Source organism: Annulohypoxylon truncatum (genome assembly GCF_022578515.1).
Source record: "Annulohypoxylon truncatum strain CBS 140777 unplaced genomic scaffold F4807scaffold_2, whole genome shotgun sequence".
NCBI classification, from domain to species: Eukaryota; Fungi; Ascomycota; class Sordariomycetes; order Xylariales; family Hypoxylaceae; genus Annulohypoxylon; species Annulohypoxylon truncatum.
Genome location: NW_025953788.1, coordinates 197,018 through 216,678, shown reverse-complemented (window position 1 = coordinate 216,678; position 19,661 = coordinate 197,018). Strand labels below are relative to the sequence as shown.

General features: G+C 47.0%; 7 protein-coding genes across 7 annotated transcripts; 2 read left to right on the top strand and 5 right to left on the bottom strand.

Moving 5' to 3' along the window:
- Positions 1-3,893: 3,893 nt before the first annotated feature.
- On the bottom strand, positions 3,894-4,386 carry F4807DRAFT_112754 (uncharacterized protein). Its single transcript, XM_047992783.1, has one exon. It carries the CDS (start codon positions 4,198-4,200, stop codon positions 3,946-3,948), a length of 255 nt encoding a protein of 84 aa, XP_047858580.1. The 5' UTR covers positions 4,201-4,386; the 3' UTR covers positions 3,894-3,945.
- A 2,250-nt stretch (positions 4,387-6,636) lies between these two features.
- On the bottom strand, positions 6,637-8,576 carry F4807DRAFT_406496 (ethanolamine kinase). Its single transcript, XM_047996301.1, has 2 exons — positions 7,430-8,576; positions 6,637-7,372 (listed from the first exon to the last, which is right to left on the bottom strand). Exons 1-2 carry the CDS (start codon positions 8,168-8,170, stop codon positions 6,848-6,850), a joined length of 1,266 nt encoding a protein of 421 aa, XP_047858579.1. The 5' UTR covers positions 8,171-8,576; the 3' UTR covers positions 6,637-6,847.
- A 306-nt stretch (positions 8,577-8,882) lies between these two features.
- On the bottom strand, positions 8,883-11,545 carry F4807DRAFT_406495 (uncharacterized protein). Its single transcript, XM_047996300.1, has 7 exons — positions 11,133-11,545; positions 10,767-11,077; positions 10,596-10,709; positions 10,175-10,539; positions 10,098-10,121; positions 9,758-10,048; positions 8,883-9,702 (listed from the first exon to the last, which is right to left on the bottom strand). Exons 1-7 carry the CDS (start codon positions 11,366-11,368, stop codon positions 9,334-9,336), a joined length of 1,710 nt encoding a protein of 569 aa, XP_047858578.1. The 5' UTR covers positions 11,369-11,545; the 3' UTR covers positions 8,883-9,333.
- A 669-nt stretch (positions 11,546-12,214) lies between these two features.
- Positions 12,215-12,984, top strand: F4807DRAFT_455698 (uncharacterized protein; the record flags this gene model as incomplete). The annotated part of the gene is made up of 2 exons (XM_048000762.1): positions 12,215-12,332; positions 12,446-12,984. 2 exons carry the CDS (start codon positions 12,215-12,217, stop codon positions 12,982-12,984), a joined length of 657 nt encoding a protein of 218 aa, XP_047858577.1.
- Positions 12,985-13,327: 343 nt separating this feature from the next.
- F4807DRAFT_112626 (uncharacterized protein) lies at positions 13,328-14,692 on the top strand. The gene is made up of 2 exons (XM_047992782.1): positions 13,328-13,627; positions 13,690-14,692. The coding sequence occupies exon 2, from the start codon at positions 13,733-13,735 to the stop codon at positions 14,444-14,446; it is 714 nt and encodes a 237-aa protein (XP_047858576.1). The 5' UTR covers positions 13,328-13,627; positions 13,690-13,732; the 3' UTR covers positions 14,447-14,692.
- A 388-nt stretch (positions 14,693-15,080) lies between these two features.
- Positions 15,081-18,800, bottom strand: F4807DRAFT_112550 (muts domain V-domain-containing protein). Its single transcript, XM_047992781.1, has 5 exons — positions 17,883-18,800; positions 17,583-17,821; positions 16,921-17,526; positions 16,443-16,869; positions 15,081-16,378 (listed from the first exon to the last, which is right to left on the bottom strand). Exons 1-5 carry the CDS (start codon positions 18,508-18,510, stop codon positions 15,252-15,254), a joined length of 3,027 nt encoding a protein of 1,008 aa, XP_047858575.1. The 5' UTR covers positions 18,511-18,800; the 3' UTR covers positions 15,081-15,251.
- F4807DRAFT_112361 (magnesium transporter) lies at positions 18,801-19,660 on the bottom strand. Its single transcript, XM_047992778.1, has 2 exons — positions 19,530-19,660; positions 18,801-19,455 (listed from the first exon to the last, which is right to left on the bottom strand). The coding sequence occupies exons 1-2, from the start codon at positions 19,583-19,585 to the stop codon at positions 19,092-19,094; spliced, it is 420 nt and encodes a 139-aa protein (XP_047858574.1). The 5' UTR covers positions 19,586-19,660; the 3' UTR covers positions 18,801-19,091.
- Between the last annotated feature and the right edge of the window lies 1 nt (position 19,661).

Genomic DNA, 19,661 nt, shown 5'->3' with positions numbered 1-19,661 from the left:
TCTTTTTTTCTCTCTCGCTTCCTATCTTCTTGTGGGGGGGAAAGGATAAAAGAGGAGAAGAATGGAAGGAATAAAAATAATTGTTTTACTTTTTTCGAGAAATTGTCTCGGTATAAGGAAAGGGTATCAAGGAAAGAGAGGAAGAGAAAAAAAATGAGATAGTAAAGTAACTTGGGTTTGAAGGTAAATTGGCTAATAACTTTTGGGGTCGTCGCGATCGATGAAAAAGTAGACTGATAGACAGGCGAGATACCTAGTACTAAGTAAAAAAAAAGGCTGGCTGGCTAGACAAGAAGGTGGGGCGACCACTACAACGGCAGATTACACACACATGGAGCCTAGCTGCACAATTATTCCCAGGGAGATACAAGAGATTACAATGCGAATAATGGAAAGAACAGGGCAAAATGGCTCGTACCGTACCTACTCTCTCACTCTTCGAACATGAAGTTGGAAGGGGGTGCAAGCAGTGCAAGGTGTAAAAGCAAGGTGCAACGCCTTGCAGGGATTATAGCTCCCGGGCTGCCGGGGTATTCGGGAGGTCGGTGCGGAGCGTTGACACTTGACCCTTCGACAGGTACAGCTACCTAGAATTCAGGGTACCTATCGCATCATTCCTTTCCTCATACCTACTTACATACTTACTAGCAGGTACATATGTCCGGGTATGTAAGTTCAATGTTGATAAGTTGGCCGGATCACTTCAAGGTTCATTCGGAGACGGAGTTGTAACTTTAAGATAACTCACGTAATATGTAATATCATCTATTATCATTTATCGAATATGTATAATATCTAATGTACGAATCTGATCGATCTATAGGGTTTAGGATCGTAAGCCTTGTTCAATGGTAATGGTAAGCGTTGACGAATTTCACTTCCGCCTACAGTGACTAGCTGAAATAAGAACAACGACGACAAGGCGAACAAAATAGTACGTATGTACATAATAAGATCATCGATGCGGATGTGGATTAATACTTTATGTGGATTGCTAGAATGGAGACGGAGTCCCTTTATTAGATACATAGTGCCATAGTATGGCGTATAGAATCATGCTTGCCTTAGTTAGGTACCGACTACCTTTATTACCTAATAAAACAAGAGACATGACAAGAGGCAAGAGACAAGAGACCAGAAATAAAGCCGAAAGCCGTTGCGTTGGTTATAGTCGACTATGCTAATCTGGACTAGGTAATTCCGGACTAATGATCCAGCTAAAGCCTCGACTAGGTACATAGTAGGGTAGGCGACTAATAAGATGGGGCCCTTTCTTGCGTCGTCTTTCTTCCGACAACGTGCTACTGGGACGGACCACCGTGTTAACTACTACCTTGATAGCCAAGGGTTACACATACGATGCTATCATGGCTGTGCTTCTGGCCACAATTATAAAGAGTGTAGCTCCTATTCCTTGTATGGGTATATCATATCATTTATAGTACATATTTACATACTACCTACTACTTGGTATGTGGTAGTAGATGAGTAAGTAATGTACACACTTAAGACAGGTACTTGTACAGTCTTATTCGACGTACCCCCGAGGGGGTACTGCGCTTTAACTAACGAAATGGGCAGAGAGTTGCGAAATACCCGAAATACTTCCGGATGGGTGGAGTTTACTATTAAAACCATGTATATAGGTATAAGTAGATAGCCCTTATTATTACATACAGTATTTATCTATAAGTAGAACAGCTATTATAAGCCCTATAATGCAACAAGGTAACTTCTATTTTATTTAACTAAAAGGTATAGGATAATCTTCGGATACTTTGCAACTCTCTGCCCATTTCGTTAGTTAAAGCGCAGTACCCCCTCGGGGGTACGTCGAATAAGACTGTACAAGTACTTATTAGACAGTTAGACTTGGACTTGAACTTGCGACTACCTAGTAGGCTTCGTAAGTCGAGTGTTTTGGTTACGCCATCTATCCCTTTCTACTTGGCAAAAACGTCTTACTAGATCTACTTGGTTCACCTTCTTCCGCAAAACGATAGTGAGCACTAAAGAGTAACAGTGCTGGACGCGCGCCACCTATCATTATCCGAATATCTTGATTCAGGCGGCTAAGCATTGCTTACGAGCGAGGGTAGTCGAGTCTCCATCGAGTCTCCAAGTGGGATAAGCCGAAAGCCATTGGACACATATGTGGATTATAACGTGAGGTAGTACGCGGTTTGCATCAACCGCAGCTGCATGCATGTCAGGCGGGAAACTTTCACAGTCCCAGAGCTGGCTCGGCTGGATGTCCAGCTCTGGCTCGAGACCATGTTGATCACTGCTAGTGCTCACAAAGTGACTGCAACTTTAACAATGGTTGAGCTGTGCTATGGTGGCACAACGATATGAGCGCAAAGAAGAAGAAAAAAAAGTGACCGGGGGTATTAAGGACATGGGCCAATGAACGATACCACCTAATCACGTTACCACCGACTCCATGCCAGTCAGTTCCTCTTATCTACATACAGACAATATGTAGCATCAAGCCGATGGATAGGTATTAGCTTCTTCCGTGTAGTTCATAAAAACGTTAAGGGACAGGCTCGGGAATGGTCGTGTAAAAGGATGAGCTATACCATACCTAGCGCGTACCGCATGTTGCCTGAGTTCTCATACCACGCCGTAGGAGCCGAGCTATCAAGTTCAGGGCGGCCTAGTCAGATATGGGATCTGAATAGGATTCCCCCCCATTCGCACTTTTGGATAAGAGCCGGAGGATGGCTTGGCATGGGGTACCCCTTGATAGGTCGATCGAGGCCGCCAGTAAGAAGTGGCTGCGGCAATCAGTATGCAGTATCTTCTTATGCTTATGTATGTATTAAGAGATGCAGCCTGCAGTCATATGAGTTAGAGTAGATATGTACGTAGTAAGTAATGACGGCAGGGCTTTTACCAGCGCTTTAAGCAGCTGATAGGCAGGCTCGCTCGATCACTTGTTGAACAGATTTCCTCGGGGGCACATCCGGAAAATCTGCATACCTACAGGCAAATAGGTAGTACGCAGGACGGATGTATCCAAATGTACCCATAGATGATCTCCAATAGCCCCCAACTTCGAGAATTTCACAGCCAGTAAAGCCTCAACGCCAGCGCATAGTGAACCACCCGACCGCCTCAGCCCGGTAATTTACTTGCCGCTAATTACAGCCTGGCATCAGCTCAAAACAACCGTCCATGCAATTTGTTTCGGCTGACCTCTCCCACACGCTCTAGACCCTCATCCCGCGCCGCCCTCTCCGCTTCACCTCTTCTCTATCATCACTTTTTTTTCTTTTCGCCCACCCTAATTTTAAAAAAAATCGATGCGGTTGCAACCGGTCCAGAAAGGAAATGGCCTTATCAAAGCGATGAGATTTTCCCATAAACCATGGCGGATACCATAATTTGTCTGAAGCGTGATCAGACACCATCATCATCAAAACGAACAGGGTGTAAGGTTATTCTCAAGAAAAGATTAGAAGACAAAAATGAGAAGACCATAAAAACTTGCCTCTACCCTAAGCCATGCGGGAAGAGGATCGGACGTCGACCATATGATCCGGCACATGCATCGAATTTTTTGCTGATCACTTCCCAAGACAGGAACATCATGTTTCTTAAGTGCATTGATAAGTGCCGAGATGGTCTAGGCGAAACTTCGTCTTGTCCACCGTCGCCGCTCATTGGGGAGCAGGCTATTATGTGTGGGCTAATTGAGCGTTGCAGATGGGGAAGCAGGCTCCATATCTTGCTCTTCCTCTCTCTCCGTCGTTCGTTCTACTATGCAATCCGTGACTTGCCTCATAGGTATCCTCCGCACAGATACGGGATACATGCTGTCAGAAACACCAAGTGAGTGTGCGGAGGGTAAAAGGGTTTCAGCGCTTGGTGAAACCACTTTCCCTTAATAATCAACGTATCGACAACTCCGACTTTGCATTGCCGTTTAGGGAAAGCCGCTCAGCAGGTATTCCCCGACGCAGATCTTTCTGCATGTCGGGTTATAAAAGGCGGCAGAGTTGAGAGGGCCGGCGGAGGGAGCGAAGGGGACTGGAGGGATGAAAAGGTGGATGAGGTGGCAACGAGCGAAATCGCGTGCGCGCGAATGACAGAATTGCAAGGGCAGAGGCGGTCAAGAACTAGGCGACATGTAGGCAACATGCAAAGCTCACCCAGCACCAGCACCAGCACGAGTACCGGCGGCATCAGAATCATTCTCTGTTCGAATCATGGTTCGCGGAACAAGCTCGTCACACCTAGGATTGCGCGTCGCCAAGAATTCTCTGCAGGTGAATAGATGGATAGATATTCACTCATTGATTTGAAAAGGCCGACGTCGACATGATGGGAGTTGGTTTGAATCGAGATAGGCACGATGAGATCGAGAATATCTCCAGTCCCCTAGCTGTATGTATGAGAGAATATGAACCTGGGAAAGTTCCAATGTTACAACTTCTTTCCTTTTCCCCAACCAATTTCCATTCAAGGTTGATACAGGTATGCACCTACCTCGACATGCTCATGTACATACTACATGGGTACGTATATACGTGTGTACTTCGATGTTTCCTCAAGTACGCCCTTCAATTCTACCTCTATGTAGGGTCTGCTCCACTTTCCCCTCCCTCGTTTCTGGCTCGCATTGCAACTTGAAATATTTGAGCTCGTCTGATTGGTCAATCTATAGCGGTACCCCATTCAACGCCTTGAGATGGTTCGCAAATTCTTATCTGTGCGTTCGGAGCGCTGCGAAGCCTGCCGCTTCCTTCAGCTCTCCCCGTTTCCGGTTCCCTCCTTCAGCATTAGAGGATGGAGTACCTAGGTACATAGCTGACTGGTCGCGCGCATTGCGTACAGGCACTAGCAGGGCTCTAAGGCTATGATAAGGCGATAAGGCGAGAGGCGGCATTCCAACATGTCGTCTTCAGGCCTCGTCTCAGCTTGCCTTACCCTCAGCTGGCCCCCAAAAGTATGCCAGAACATCCCCGTTTCTCTGCACGACGACAAGCCGTTAGCTCGGCACCGTTTGCTTGAGACAAGTAAAACCGATATGGTCATACATCAATAACCTCGGACTCTTGGTATTCTTGACCTTCTTGACATCTACAACGCGGACGCTTGGTGATGTGACAAAATCCCATGTCCTCAGTCAACATCAGATATTCAACTTGGCGAGCCTTGGAATGGTCTATGGTGAATCATATATGTCCAGAGTAGGCGACCTACGTCCTCGTGAGATACGTAATCTCGCAATATCTCACTCGGCATGACGTTGTTGTCCAATGGCTACTCTTGTCGCCAACTCACCCCCTTTCACCTCCAACCTGGGCAGGTAGCCAGCATTTTCTGGCAATTTCGCCTTTACTACAGGTGGCAGCAATCCTAATAGAGTTATGGCGCCTACATGATACCCTTGTTTGTCTAGGAATTGGTGTTTTATATTTCATGCGACCAGTGTTTGTTTTCCCTCTGCTTCTCTTAATAACCCAAGATGTGATTCTGTGTGTCCTACCTCACACGGATTTCTCCTTTAACGCTTGAAGTTTATCTTGTTTCCTTTTCCAGCATTGAAACATCTAGGTACTATTACAATGCGTAGCTACTTCTCAAGCCTTCTATTTTAGCTACCATAGTCAATGTTACGAGTCTTGTTTCCTCGCAAGCCTTTTCGTCATTACCCGGACTTGCTCCTTACAAAATATCAACTTATAATACTTTTAAAAATCAGGCTTCTCCTCATGAGCTTTTATACCTTCGCTATATTCAGTTTGAATCCTTTTCTTTTCCCAAAGGGAAAAAAGACTACTAGACTAAACAGAACATATGAACATTATACATCTCCCTCGTCACGGTTTTGAATACGCATACCAATCAACCAACTTTCACAATCTATATACTCCCAACATACCGGGACATTACCTTACATACCTAGGTAGAATATCAATCATAAACTATGGGCAAAATAGAAAGCTGATTAGCAGCATAGTCTCGTGACCCTGGCTACACAATGTCACCTCGCCGCCTTCAGCACCCGCACCACCATACCCAAGCACACATCGAGGAAAGCCGGCAACAACAACAACAACAACATCTAAAGGGTGTTGGCGCTCGGTTTAAAGACACTAAGGTGGATTGTGTTGGCCTATCCTCGGCCCTTGATACGCTTCTGGGCAATCCATTGGCATATTCACTGACTCTGAGGGCACTTCTTGGACGGACTGATAATACAGACAATGCCAGGACACGTCTCTTGGAATCTGCCGTTGTCTTGGGTTTATCCTCCGGGGCGCCCAGATGAAGTACAATGATGATTTGGAGGATGCTCTCACACGTTTAGCTGAACAAGCGGAGAAAAGACCGGCTCTCTATTATAGAACCCCGATATCATAAATGGGTATATAAATATTCAGGGTAAAATTATTTCCTCATAAGATGATATCCGTCTCACTGGATACCGGGGAAAGGGGGATAGCCTTGTTTGGTAGTACTCCGTAGGAGCACGCGGTTGTATGGGACCATTCGTATTCAAATGGAGGAGATTGTATGGCATTCTCTCATCAATTGAACTAAATGGCACATATGGTGAATTATTATTGTTCAAGCCGACACCCCTGATTGAGATCGTGCTTGTATCCTCGTCACTATAGTTGACAGAAAATGTAACATCCATTTGCAAGGTATCTTGAAGAGTATCCGATGGTGTGAAAAATTCGTACTCTCTAGTCTTAAATTTCATGAAAACATCATTCATTAATTTGACCGTGCGGGCGGGAGGTCTACAGACACGCCCTCTATCATAAAATGGTATCTATTACGATGCTGTCGTGAATAACCAAGGCTCTTCCTCCTTGCAAGCCCGGATTTATTCCGGTTGCGCCCATCTCCTTTCTCGCAGCGACAACTCCTTGCCTGAGAAAACTTCCGTACTCTTGGTCGCTTCTCTCCATCCCCAGTACTCTCCTAGTCTGATCTCGGCATACTCGGCATAGTCGAAATCAATGTGTGAAATGGTTGCCTGGATTAAAGCCCATATCCCCCAGTAGAACCCAGGCACACCACGGAATATATCAACTTCAGCTAGCAGTTTCTGCGTTTCGGCTTCCTCGTCTATGCTGCTAGGCTTTTCGGGAAGTAGGCTAAAATAAGTGCGGATATATTCCCGAATAAACTCTAACCGCTGTGCACGTGTTGGCAACACAGTGTAGTCGCAGTCGAAGCCACCCCATTCGGCGAAGTGGTTTGCCAAATCAAAAGCTGCGGGCGAAGGAGTGGCATATTCGTAGTCAATAAAGCTGACTTTCTTCTGGTGTTCCCCTTCCTTGGCACATGTACTTTGAGGTTCAATAATGACATTTCCACTCAGGAGGTCACAATGCGCAAAGACAAGCTGTAGATGATTAGCACTCGGAAGTTACTACTAGGGCTGGCCGACAATGTTACTTACGCCATTCTCTCCTAACCCAGGCCGTTCACTCAATTCCTCGATAAGCTTGGTAAGTTCCTGCTGGAGATCTGCCTGTCGAGTACGTTGAACCTCGGTGTCGGTAGGGAGGGCAAATATCCATTTTTGCATAACCGTCCATACATTAGGAGAAGGTTTCCCAGGCGCTGCATGCTCAATAGCCGCATTACGAGAACCGTTGACATTCCCATTAACACCGTTCATCCTGTTCTTTAGCGGATGTGCTTCGTATATGCAGGGAACGATAGCATGCCACTGTGCTAGTCGCCTTGCAACAGCCAAGTATATCGATGGTTCCCTAAGGTCGGCGGGCTGGGTAACCGTGCCTCTGATATAACGGTATATCATGCCGTTGTCAAAGCGAGCTAGCAACTCCGGGGCCAGATCATGGTTCATGAGAAGTTCATGATTCTGTGTCTCTCTATGTCGGTCTATGAGCACATCGGTTCCATGTCCGTATGCTCGCAGCAGAACTGCTTCCTTGTCTACTTCATCTTCAGACATCCCCTCTTTCTTATTGATGGCTTTTAATAATGTATTTGTGATGCCGTCTTTGAATGATATGAATTCGAGTTTAGAGTCGGGGCTCGACCATTCAGGACGTAGGGCGAGGATGAGGGCACGGGCAGAGGAATCAGGGTTCTCGCTGTCGTATGAAAGAGGAATGTGTCGCAACTGGCCAAGTTGGCCATTGGCAACCCCGTTAGCATTTTGGAGATGCATAGTGTTCACGTATCCGATCGATTACTCGTTGCTTTTTCCTTGACAGGTGTGTAGAGTCATAGGTGTTTCGTGAAATCAGGAAAGTTGAGATTCCAAGGTTATTTATCTTTTGGAGTACTAGTTCAATTAATAGGGACGAGTTCACCGCCTAGTGCGCAAGTGACAGACTATCATAGGTGGATTAGTGGATGCGTCGCAAAGGATAACGATCTAAGAATCGTCTAACTCTCAAGCGCTAAGCAAACACATTATCGCGGAAATGGATTGTACAGAAGGTTGATGTGTTATTAATGTTAGTATGATCAAGAAAGTCATAAGCACACTTTATGTAAAACAAGCGACAAAAACGTCATTGCCGTGCAAGTAAGGCAAGGTGCAGGAAAAAAAGGTGGTGTAACAAGATGCGCGAAGGAAGTGATCAACCAGAAAACTGGCTAGCGTTAGTGGTCAGGGACCAGCTAATGGGTGGAACTAAAATCAGGGACAACAGGGGTTAGCTGCAGCCCTAGAACAACTGAATCTTGGGAACTGCGTGGTGGCAACTTCCCAACGTTTCTTTTTCTAATAGCCAGATGTACCTACTGCAGGCCTGCAGAAGGAAACATCCAATAGGCTCTAGATAAGCTACAATAAATTCATGGATGGCATAAATATCATCCATAGGAAGATGAGAAGGGAACCTTAGATTTCTATGTAGGCACATCCTACGCCACGACAGCAGAATTACGTACCTACATTAGTACTTCAGATAAAACAACGAGGTCACGAGATCAGTTGCCCCTCTTGGTCCAAAATAGAGGCATGTGAAAGCGAATGTTTGACGTTGAACTTCTAGATGACGAATACGTCGAGTTTTATCCAACTGTCTAACGAACCTTAAAAATTAGTAAGCAACTCTAGACACCAGGTTAAAGTTGAATCTAAAATTTGAGTTGGCCAGTCGTATAAACCTTCTGGAAATGAAATAACCGACTGTAAACCTCCGGTGGGTTATGTAGCTACTACCATCGTATCTTCTAAAGGCATTCAAGAGGTTTTACTACCTATGTATGCGGTATAGCCATATAACAGGTACCTAATGGACAGCTTCAACCAGAGCCAGATTTCCACTACCAACGGAAAAACACTAAAAGCGCCACGCAAACTTACATCAACCCTTCCCATTAACCTTCGTTGTCGTCGTCGTCGTCGTCGTCGTTAGATTTCCACCCCACTAGCAATTTCATACGTTGCAAAACGTCATTGCCCCGGTCTAGTATAAATGCCGCCCATTCGTCCATCATATCACTAAAGAGCATAAGTAGCCTGCTGAAGAAGAACAGGCTCACGAAGGACACGCTCGCGATAACCGCAAACGCGTACCAGTACGTCTTGCCTGTCCAATATATGTATAGATCTTCGATCTGCACCGAGAAGTAACTTGTCATAAAACTGATCGGCAGGAAGAAGACGCTGAGTTTGGCTAATAACGTGGCACTTCTCGTGAGCCTAGCCGTTGCCTGCGAATCCTTCTGTTGTGTCAAGTTGAAGTACTGTTCAGTAATTAGCTGTATTCGAACGTTAAAACAACCGACTACCACCCCTTACCGTTGTCGATAACGCCGCTATCTCTTCCAAGTACCCTTCGATAGTGTTCAGCATAAGATACTGAAGTCGGTCTCTTAGTCTGTCGAATCGGGACAAAGCAGAGTTCGTTAGGAACACCTTATGATCCGCATCGAGATGAATGCTTTGAGGTGAATCTCGTTTGCCGACAGCCATTATCTTACTGATGAGGTTCTTATAATTCTCGAATAGGTGCTTAAACTCTCGAAGATCCTTGCTCAGATAATGCAGTGTGGGTATGATCTCGGAGCTCTTGGACACTTTGCTTCGACGCTGCGATACTTAGCGATAATTAAGACGAATATCTAGAGATTTAGCTTACTGTACTGTCCAGGATCTTGTGGGTCTATGCGACGGGTGTTAGTAACGTCTTTTCCATATCACAGAAGTTCAGCTTACCATCTCATCCAGTTCCTGTTCCGCGGCTTTGAGAGGGCCGGCTGCAACGTAGTCTTCAAACAAGTAGTAGAAAAGGTTGCTAGTTCCTTCGTCGGCCGGACTTCCCGTCTCGCTGTTATTGAAAACGGATACTCCTGATTGTGTTCTGCTTAGGTCTTGCCGGGGGTTCGGCAGTGATTCCCTAACTGAACTTTGAGCAAGTGGATTGCCCTTGTAAAGGTCGACCCCTTTAGTAGATAGCTGCCGGAGAATATCCATGATATGCGCCCTCATAGATTCAAATTCCTCATTACGCCAGCTTACCTTGTCCTCCTTTTCCGGAACTGGTTCGAATAAGGGCTTCTCGTGGATTGACAAGACAGTGTCTACCTACAGCTTTAGCGGCTACTCGACAGCAGAATGACAATAAGGTAGTACGCACGGTTATTACACAATGCAAGCCATTGCCAATGCTTGGGCGGCATTATGCTGATTCGTGGATGTTCAAGCACTGGTACCGGTCGTTTATGAAGCCAATTTGCTCCGATGCAGAAGGCTTTTTGCGCGTGTTAGCATGGAAGTCGATGGGCTTTTTGCCTGAAGCGCAACACACCTTTCTGGGTTTGATCCGTTGAGAAGTAGTTGACGGTATCCTTCACTTGCAGATATAGAGCTATACTATCATTGATCTCCGCGGACGCTAGAGGCTTCGGGAAGCTCCCATTGATGACATCTCCTTTTTCTAGATCCCTGTTTGATCGTTGATGATGGCGGAAGGAAATCCTCCTCCTATGATTATGCCGTCGCGCCTCATCCTGCTGTGATCTTGGTGTAGACATTAAACCAAGTAGCCTAGGCGAGAAACCATATTTCTTGCCAATAGAGCCCATGACATCCCTTTGCGCGCTAGGGTCCCAAATATTACTATGGCATTCATTAGTAAACATGATACATCAAGTATTTGCACTTAGCAACGTACATCCATCGAATAGGATAATCTCTCTGATCGCCAGGGTTTTGATCAAGTAGCTCCTTCATCTCATTATCATTCAAGTCGAATGCGATTCGCGCGTGTTTCCGACTAAATTCAACTACGAAATTTCTGCTTTCCTCATTCCTCACGTGTAGTTCGGCCTTCCGAAAGACATCATCTTGATCGAAGTCTTCAAATGCGATCGGGGAGCTTGCCGAAGAAAATTCGTCGTCGGACGCCATGATGGTATGCGAGTAACCTGAGACGGAGACAAATGACTAACCGTCACCTAAGACAAGCAGAACGTGAAGATGGTCATGATATGGAAATGGGTTAGAGAAGGTATATGATATTTTAACATTGTAAAAGAGAGCAAAAGTATAACGAGGCTACGGAAGGTGGCTTTGATAACATAACATTCAACCCTCCAACGCCTGATCAAATGGCGTTTTATCATATACAGGGATTCGGTTGAGCAGGCGACACGCGCCGAAGATGCAGGTGACACGTCGGAATTGGTGGGGACGGTAGCACGGCCGGGGGCTTGTGTTAATGGCTAACTTGGAAGCTGCTAAGGCCGCCGGACAGCGGTTTGGAGCGGGTAGTCCCTTAAAGTTTAGCTTCTAAAGGCTGACCGTTCGGCTGGGTATAACGGACTCGAACCTAAATCGCAAGTGCATAGCCGCTGCAAGTATGGGGATGGCGCCCGAGGCGAGGGCTCCTACCTGGACCACTTAGAGCTACCTATGTACTCCAGGACTTCCTGTAGTATGCCGAGTATACATCTAGGAAACTAGGTAGGAAACTAGGAAACTAGCCGATTTCTTCCTGAGACAACATCGTCAATATGACTCCAAAGTCTAGATCGTGACTCACATCAATGCTCCGAAATAATACATAATGATGCAGGTATCGTTATATTGTCCTCCATGTCTTACGATCTTCGTCCAGAGTTGAAGATTTGCAACAAGGCGTTTCAGCTAGTGGATGCCACACAGCCATACTATGCGTATAACCCCTCCGGTTCCGACGCCAATCATCACTCTTCGGTTATAAATACGACTTCTACAGCTTCTAGGTACACCAACATGTCCAATCTAGCCAGATGGAGGATCGAACTCATATCGACGGATGAAGAAGGATGCAATTTTTATCTCAACCAGTACAAGCCGTTCAGGTTGGCTGCCTTGAGAAGAGATCCGGACGGTAGGTTTGCTTAATACTTGTAATTCATTTATGTATTCATTTAAGTGATACGTGTTGGACTCTTTCGGGGCTGATAGCTGACCGTCCGTGCTCGGCCACTTACAAACCAACAGCGTTCGGTTCGACTTACGACAGAGAAATCAACTTCACTAACGATGACTGGCTTAGCCGCATCAAGAACCCTCTGGTTAAGACATTCGTGGCCGTGCGGCCACACGATGGAAGGGTTCTGTCCGCTACGTCATTAATTGGGCCTTTGCCGAACCCTGACCCATCAAGCAATCCGCTCCAAGCCAGTGCCGAAATGAGGAATGGTGGCGATCAACACCACAAGCATGGCAATGCCCAGGTCTCACCACTGTCATTTCAGATTTCCGGCGTCTATACGACGCCAGAAGCTCGAGGCCAAGGCTTTGCTAAGGAGTTGATCAAGACCGCGTCGGAGCAGGCCATCAACTCCGCTAAGGGGCAGGACAGACAGCTCTCGCTGAGCGTCGTCGTCTATGCATCAAACAGCGCAGCCATAAGGCTCTACAAGAGCTGCGGCTTCGTAGTCGGCGAAGGGGGATTCAGAAGTTCATTCAATCCTCATAAGAACTCGTCTTTCGAAGAACTGGTCATGCATTATCGCGAACCCCCCTCCATTTCATGAGTGGCGGATGGCGAATTTTACATAGCATAGCAATTTCTCCCCTTTAACATAAAAAAGAATTAATACTAGTGAAATAAAATGAAGATTACCCCAGAGATCTTCACCAAGAAACTCCACCCTTCGTCGACCTGGCCGTCCAACCCGACCAACTACAGGTTGATTCCCTACCAGCGCGGTCTTGGCAATGCGTTCAAAGAGGCAGCTTGTGACGTCTGCGCTCGCAGGATTGGCTCGCCTTGCTCGCCGCGACCCGAACTAATTAAATGATGGCCCAAGGGCACGCACGGAAACCGACTGAGATTATCCTCTGGCAGGTCGACGACCCTGACGACCCTAGCTCGCGATGTTTCACACTATAAAATTCGCCCACGAAGGGAGGATGATCCCGGCAATCTTCTACCCGCCAGGCGGGCCTCGCTGCCGAGCCATTATTTTATACATATGGACCGCACGAACGTGATGAAATCCGGCGTGGTTAGTTGTATATCAAACAGTTCCACGTTGTTTGCTACCTTCGTTCTTTTACCTCGCATCCACACTTCTTTCGTTCACCGCGTTTCAAATTCGCTCGACATAGGCTTCGTCCGTCTGCCACCTTGGAGGGATATTCGTTCATTCATTCTCACCGTCACTCTTTTTCGAGGTATAAACTACCATATACTATAATAATACTAAAAAAGACCCCTTACGATCCTTACATTCAAGGTTCCATTCCCGCCTCTCGTTCTATAATCTCCAAGCCATCAACATGTTAGCGAAGCAGCAGATCCTCCTCGCCGCCCTCGTCGCGCAGGCCGCCGCCCAGTACCCGACCTGCGTCACGAGCTGCGTGCGCCAGTCCGGGTGCGCGCCCACCGACGTGGACTGCATGTGCAAGAAGGCGTCCGGCACCTTCCTGTCCGACGTCGTCATCTGCATGAACCAGTGGTGCGACGCCAGCACCAAGTTCTCCGACCTGCTCGGGCCCATGCAGGCCAAGTGCGACGTGCCGCAGTCCGCCATCTCGGCCGCCGAGGCCAAGGCCGGCTTCGACACCGGCTCAGACTCGACCCCCTCCGCTACCTCGAAGGCCAGCTCCACGGGTTCGGAATCGTCCCCCTCGGTGTCCATGATTATGAGCGTCGGCGAGCCTAACAAGATCGACGGGTCTACCTCCGCGCCTCAGGTCACCGGTAGCGCCACCAAGGCTAGTAGCCCGTCGAGCGCCGTGTACTCGGACTCGACGGCCGTTATTACGGCGACCTCTCATGCTTCGGAGTCCCTCCTCGTCGCGGCTACCACTCTCACCTCCGCCGCCAGCGCAACCAGCACCTCCACCTCCGAGGACTCTAATGATGGCTCTGGCTCGTCCGACGGTAGCCCAGCCGGTGGTCACACTGGTGACAGCAGCGCCACTGCGAGCCAGGCCTCTCTACTCGCTGCCGTACTGGCCGTTGGTGCCGCTATTTCCTTCGGCTGGTAAACACCATCTCTGCCCCCTATCTCCACCTATCTCCCCCTTGTGTATTTATTGGGGAGGTCTAAGCTTTAATTTTCTATCTGTATGTATTGGGAGGAGTCTGTACGCTGTATAATGGATACTGGATGAACGTCTGGAATCACGACGGGCACTGTCGTACCGGTTGTTGGACGAATCACAAGCTAGAGTCGAGACAGGATGTGGTAAGGATGAGGCGAAGGGAAGTAATGCGTATAGACGTTTACACCGCGGGATGAGACTGGCTGTGGAGGTGTGTCGCGCAGTATTGGGAGAATAGAGGAAATTAGTTGAAAAGCCGTTTGGCCGTAAGTGGCCCCAAATTACAAATCTTCAATCAACGATTGACATCGTATCAACCTAAATTACGAGCTGGCCTTGATAGTTCTTTGTTTTGCCGTCAATATTCTAGGTCCGACGTGATGGTTGAATTGTAAAATGTAGGACGCATAAATGGTAGATAATTACAGGCTGGGTTAGAGGCTATAGTAGCTTATCCTTCTCATAAATAAGAAAAAGGGGGAGGCAGGGGGTGTGGAAAATAGTAATAAAATACGATCATGACAGACATTTTCCACTCCATACAAAACTAGATCAGTTCTTGAAGCAAATAATTAGTATCGGCTTGTGGCATAGAAATGATAGTTTCAGAAGTATAACTATTGATTTAAGTACGGCTTAAGCATCCATAATAGCAGCAGCTCCAGAGATACGTGAGTAGGTACCTATAGCGAATCGTCGTCGAGATACTCTGAAACTATAGATCAAAGTTTACCGAACAACATATGAGCTAAGATTCTGATGTTGAGTCACCTAATAATGAAATCTGATCGAGAATCTGCCGGTACCGTTTGCCTTGAGCCCTTATTCCATTGTTAGGTGGTGTTTGGATGTCTTGCCCAAGGAAATTTCGCGCAACGGCTTCAGCTTCCTCAAGCTTCTGCGTCTCGACATCCGAGAGTTTTGAACAGACCACTTCAAGGTCTTCGTTTCTAACGAGCATAAGCATGATGGATTCGGCCCTCTCAACTATCGCCTCATCGATGCCATTCATCGCCGCGCAACGACTGCCAAAGCTCGCAATACTTCGGCCCGACTTCAATTGGAAAAGATAGGTAACTTGATCTTCCATAGTTGGAGCATCGAAATCCAGTCGAACATCCATATGCCCAAAGGCTAGCTTCGGAGTTTCCGTCAGAAACTGGCCCTCGAAGATCTCGTGGAAATGTGTGGCTGCTAAAACTTTTGGCCTGTCAGGACCAAGAGAAGTGAAATGATCTAATACTGCCGCAACTAAGCCGGCGCCATCTAGATTATTCGTGCCTTTACCGAACTCGTCTATTAGCACAAGACTTCTGCGAGTTGCAAAGTTCATCGCAAAAGCAACCTGGCGTAAGTCAATGGAGAATGCGCTTTCGTTCTTTGCCACACTCTCACGTGTAGCAATACGCGTTAGTATACGATCGGTAATTCCAATCTGCGCTTGTTCAGCGGGCACGAAACAACCGATATGAGCTAGATATACAATAAGGGCGACCTGTTTGAGATATACACTCTTGCCGGAGTGGTTTGGTCCCGTCAATACGAGCGTGCTAGGATGCTCTATCGAGTTTCGTTCGACTTCAGATGAGTTGTCGTTTGAGATACCTTCGTCCGGATCTCCAGGTCCGCCGGAGATATAGCAGTCGTTTGCAATAAATGACGGCACCACTAATTCCTGCAAAGGATGGCGCCCCCCCTGTATATGGATGACATTTTGATTCGTCATTTTAGGTGCAACCCAGTTGTATTGCCCGCAACCAATTGCTAACGCAAACAGGCTATCAAGCTCACCGAGGACGTCAGACGCTGTAATTATGGCTTCTTGTTGTGCCAGGATTTTGACGGCGAGCTCGTGGATTATCTCGATCTCTCGGTCTACTAGGTATAAGCGAGCTCAACCAAAGCAATGACATGCAGAAAAGGGGGAGGGGGCACCTACCAATGATCATACAATACGCATCTCCAAAATGTTCATCCATCTCCTTCATCTGCCGATTCTTATAATATACACAGCCATCAGCTGCAAACATACGTTCCCACATATCATTCAGGCCCTCACCATCGTAGTTGCCTTTCCCTGTTTCTGGGTTGAGCGAAACCACCGTCAAGAATCCTAATTGCGGAAAGAAAATGCAATTTTGCACATATCTCCTAGCCCATTCAGGCAACTCGCCTCGCAGTTTTGCTATGACGTTAGTTAAGAAATCCTCCATCCCATCATAACTTCGTTTCAGTCCGTCTAGATCGTCGTCAACGCCATGCCTGACAGCAGTCCTTCCGCGTTCCACGGATTGCTCAAAGTCAATGGTCTGGCTGATGAGCTCGCCTACTTGGCAGAGGACAAGTGGCTGAATAGCATCTACTACCTATTGACACCATAAGTCAAGTTGTAACCTAGATAACAGACGGTGTCTTACCTTTCTGATGATTTCAACCTTTTCTGATCCTGGCAAGGTGCGGAGTGAATCTCTGAGTCGCAAACTATATGCGGCGAACCGTTGTAGAGAAGCCCAGACATTGTTGGCTATAGATATCTTACGACCAGGAATATCAACACCCTTTTCTAGTAGAGCTACAACTGATTTCATGTTCTTAATTTTCTTGAGCTCACTGCTTAGCTGTACAAGAACCTCGGTATTCCCTGGTCTCAACAAGAAAGATATCGTCTTCTGACGGATATGGATTAAATTGATGTCAGTGCTTGGTCGTAAAAAGATTTGGCGGAGCTTCAATTTCCCCTGGGGAGTACGAGCTAGATGTTGAAATAGTCCGTAGACAGAAAGACTTTCCTTGGAACCAGAACCAGAATTACTCGGACCTCTCTGGTGACTATTCGGGTGTTGCTCCGATTGTAAAATCTGAAGGGACACCAAAGTATCGGCGTTAATGAACATCGAATCAAACAAAGCGAACATCTCGATCGATTTGATCCTGAATGCAACTAAAGCATCAGGGTCATTTGGCAAGTAATGGGCCGTTCTCCTTCGCTGCAGGTCTCCGAGCAGCGCTCCAGCACAGCCGATCTATTACATATTAGAAATATGGCAAGGTATCAGTTAGACGACAAGGTCTGACTGACCGTTAGTCGACTGTCAAGGTTTATTGAAGTCCCAAGACGCATTAGGCGGGCCTGTTTTGAGTTTTCTTCCCCACCGAAACCATCGCCTTCATCCATGGCCTCGTCAACGATAGACGTATAGAGCACGCTCTGGTGGCCGAGCGTTTCGAGGTTGAGAGCCAGTAACCTCGCTTTTCCCGCGTCATAGCGAAAGTCAGCAGAATTGAGGTTCCTTAGGATAAAGGCACTTCGTAAATCGCCTAGAAGATATATTAATAATGTCCAATATGTATCTACTAGGATCAAGAACTTCGATCTCACCCTGGTTCCCATCGACGCCTTGGACTCTCTTGGTAAGGTAGCCTGCCAGCGCCTCGGATGCCCTCGCGGATATGAGGATGGTAGTAGGGTTCACGTGGAGAAGAAGTGTCTCGACAAGGTCGATACCCGACATGGGTACGTCTTCAAGGAGGAACATGGTCTCATCTATGGCAACGTAATAAGCACAGCCAAGGTTCCCATTGTCTCTCATGTCAACCGCCATAATTATTTCCCCTAGTGCGTCTGCGTCTTCGCTAGATAGCACATCCTCAAGACATGAATCATCGTCGTTTCCCTGACGACGACCTGAATTATCCGAAGATGCCCGGCTAGACGGGGGACGCAGGGACAACCTTTGTCTTTGTGGGTGGGGTGGGAGCTGAGGAGAAGACTGATAAAGTGGTACTACATTTCCTGTGTTTGTACGGCTTGAGTTTCTCGACTGATTCGTACTTGACGAGTCGGGATAATTAGGGGCAGCTTGTCTTTGGTTAGGAGTAGAGAAGACATGGCCATCTGTTGTTGACCGAACAAATAAAGAGCTAGACTGAGTGAAGTGCTGAGTATGAGCAGATTGCGACGATGACGAAGCTCTCGACGGAGTTTTGTATCTTTGTTTAGGTGACATATCGCACTAGTATTTTTGGAAGGTTGTATCTTCACTACCAATGCAGAGTGCAGCGGACACCATCCATATAAGCAGGTTGCATTGAGATGAAGAAGATAAAATGGTGATGAGAATCATGTTGGGCTTTCTAACTCGGAGTTAATTATACCCTTCCACACACGGTGTACTCGAAGCGGAAGGGGCGGTTCCTTGTGTTTGTGTGGATAGGAAAGAACCAACTTCTCAAGAGAATGAATTAACTTCATCCCTCGTAGCTTCCATGGCCCCCAAGGACGGAAAACCTAGTAGGGACCTAGTAAAGACGTACCCTCGACGGACCTGTAGTGTTGAATATTTGTTTATCTCTCCAGCTACTTTGTCAGGATCAGCATTACAGAGAGTGATTACCAGTTTACCCGGATACCTAGGAACCCATCTAGCTGGAGATAACCGTATAAATCGCCAAAAGTCGTGGTAGGTAGGTATATGTAGGTAGCCTCAAGCATATAATTCTACCTCTAATTCTCTATACTCGTGGCCGGTATAATAGGTCCATTGTAATGTTGATGTCCTTTATGTTCTATACTGGCCGCTCAACCCGTCTATTTGTTTTTAACCCATTCGGCAAACTCTCTCCTCTGCTTCCGAATATCGACGAATCCGGGCCGACTCTCTAATAAGCGGAATGGGTTTCCGACGTAATCCTTCTCTAGCTCTCCGTTGCCGTCTAGAAATCCAGCTTCACCTTCTCTTTCGATCTTCCCTGCCCAGACGCGCCATTGGATCGGACGTAGATTTGAAGTTCCCAGCACCATTCCTAGGCAGACGACAAGAGTCGCGACAATGGTTTCGATGGTGATGTCAATAGGTAATGTGCTGGATGGGGCGTTATGCGATGTCGTTAAGGAAGAGAGGGATGCGGCCCGGTGCGCCTGAAGAACAGAATGTTCATAAGCCGAGTAACAGCTAAAGATGCCGGCTATTGTAAGCTACAGTACTCTACGATATTGTCCAACAGTGATAGAAATTTGAGCTCTTACGCATCTGCTAATAGGACCAGCCCGAAGGCTGTTGTTAACTTAGAAATCATAGTCATCTTTTGTGTACACCTAATGACATATAGGTGATGGTTGTTGAAAATGATTGATGGTGTTTAGAGTAAATGACTGGGT

Excerpts from the sequence above, each read along its gene's own strand:
- F4807DRAFT_112754 (XM_047992783.1), bottom strand. The coding sequence starts at position 4,200 with ATGATTCTGATGCCGCCGGTACTCGTGCTGGTGCTGGTGCTGGGTGAG.
- F4807DRAFT_406496 (XM_047996301.1), bottom strand. The coding sequence starts at position 8,170 with ATGCATCTCCAAAATGCTAACGGGGTTGCCAATGGCCAACTTGGCCAG. Across the intron at positions 7,373-7,429 it reads CTGGGTTAGGAGAGAATGGC|CTTGTCTTTGCGCATTGTGA; the intron begins GTAAGTAACATT and ends AATCATCTACAG.
- F4807DRAFT_406495 (XM_047996300.1), bottom strand. The coding sequence starts at position 11,368 with ATGGCGTCCGACGACGAATTTTCTTCGGCAAGCTCCCCGATCGCATTT. Across the intron at positions 11,078-11,132 it reads GATTATCCTATTCGATGGAT|TAATATTTGGGACCCTAGCG; the intron begins GTACGTTGCTAA and ends TGAATGCCATAG. Across the intron at positions 10,710-10,766 it reads AACGGATCAAACCCAGAAAG|CCTTCTGCATCGGAGCAAAT; the intron begins GTGTGTTGCGCT and ends ACGCGCAAAAAG.
- F4807DRAFT_112626 (XM_047992782.1), top strand. The coding sequence starts at position 13,733 with ATGTTAGCGAAGCAGCAGATCCTCCTCGCCGCCCTCGTCGCGCAGGCC.
- F4807DRAFT_112550 (XM_047992781.1), bottom strand. The coding sequence starts at position 18,510 with ATGTCACCTAAACAAAGATACAAAACTCCGTCGAGAGCTTCGTCATCG. Across the intron at positions 17,822-17,882 it reads AGGCGTCGATGGGAACCAGG|GCGATTTACGAAGTGCCTTT; the intron begins GTGAGATCGAAG and ends TATATCTTCTAG. Across the intron at positions 16,870-16,920 it reads AGGTTGAAATCATCAGAAAG|GTAGTAGATGCTATTCAGCC; the intron begins GTAAGACACCGT and ends TGGTGTCAATAG.
- F4807DRAFT_112361 (XM_047992778.1), bottom strand. The coding sequence starts at position 19,585 with ATGACTATGATTTCTAAGTTAACAACAGCCTTCGGGCTGGTCCTATTA. Across the intron at positions 19,456-19,529 it reads CTGGTCCTATTAGCAGATGC|CTGTTACTCGGCTTATGAAC; the intron begins GTAAGAGCTCAA and ends CGGCATCTTTAG.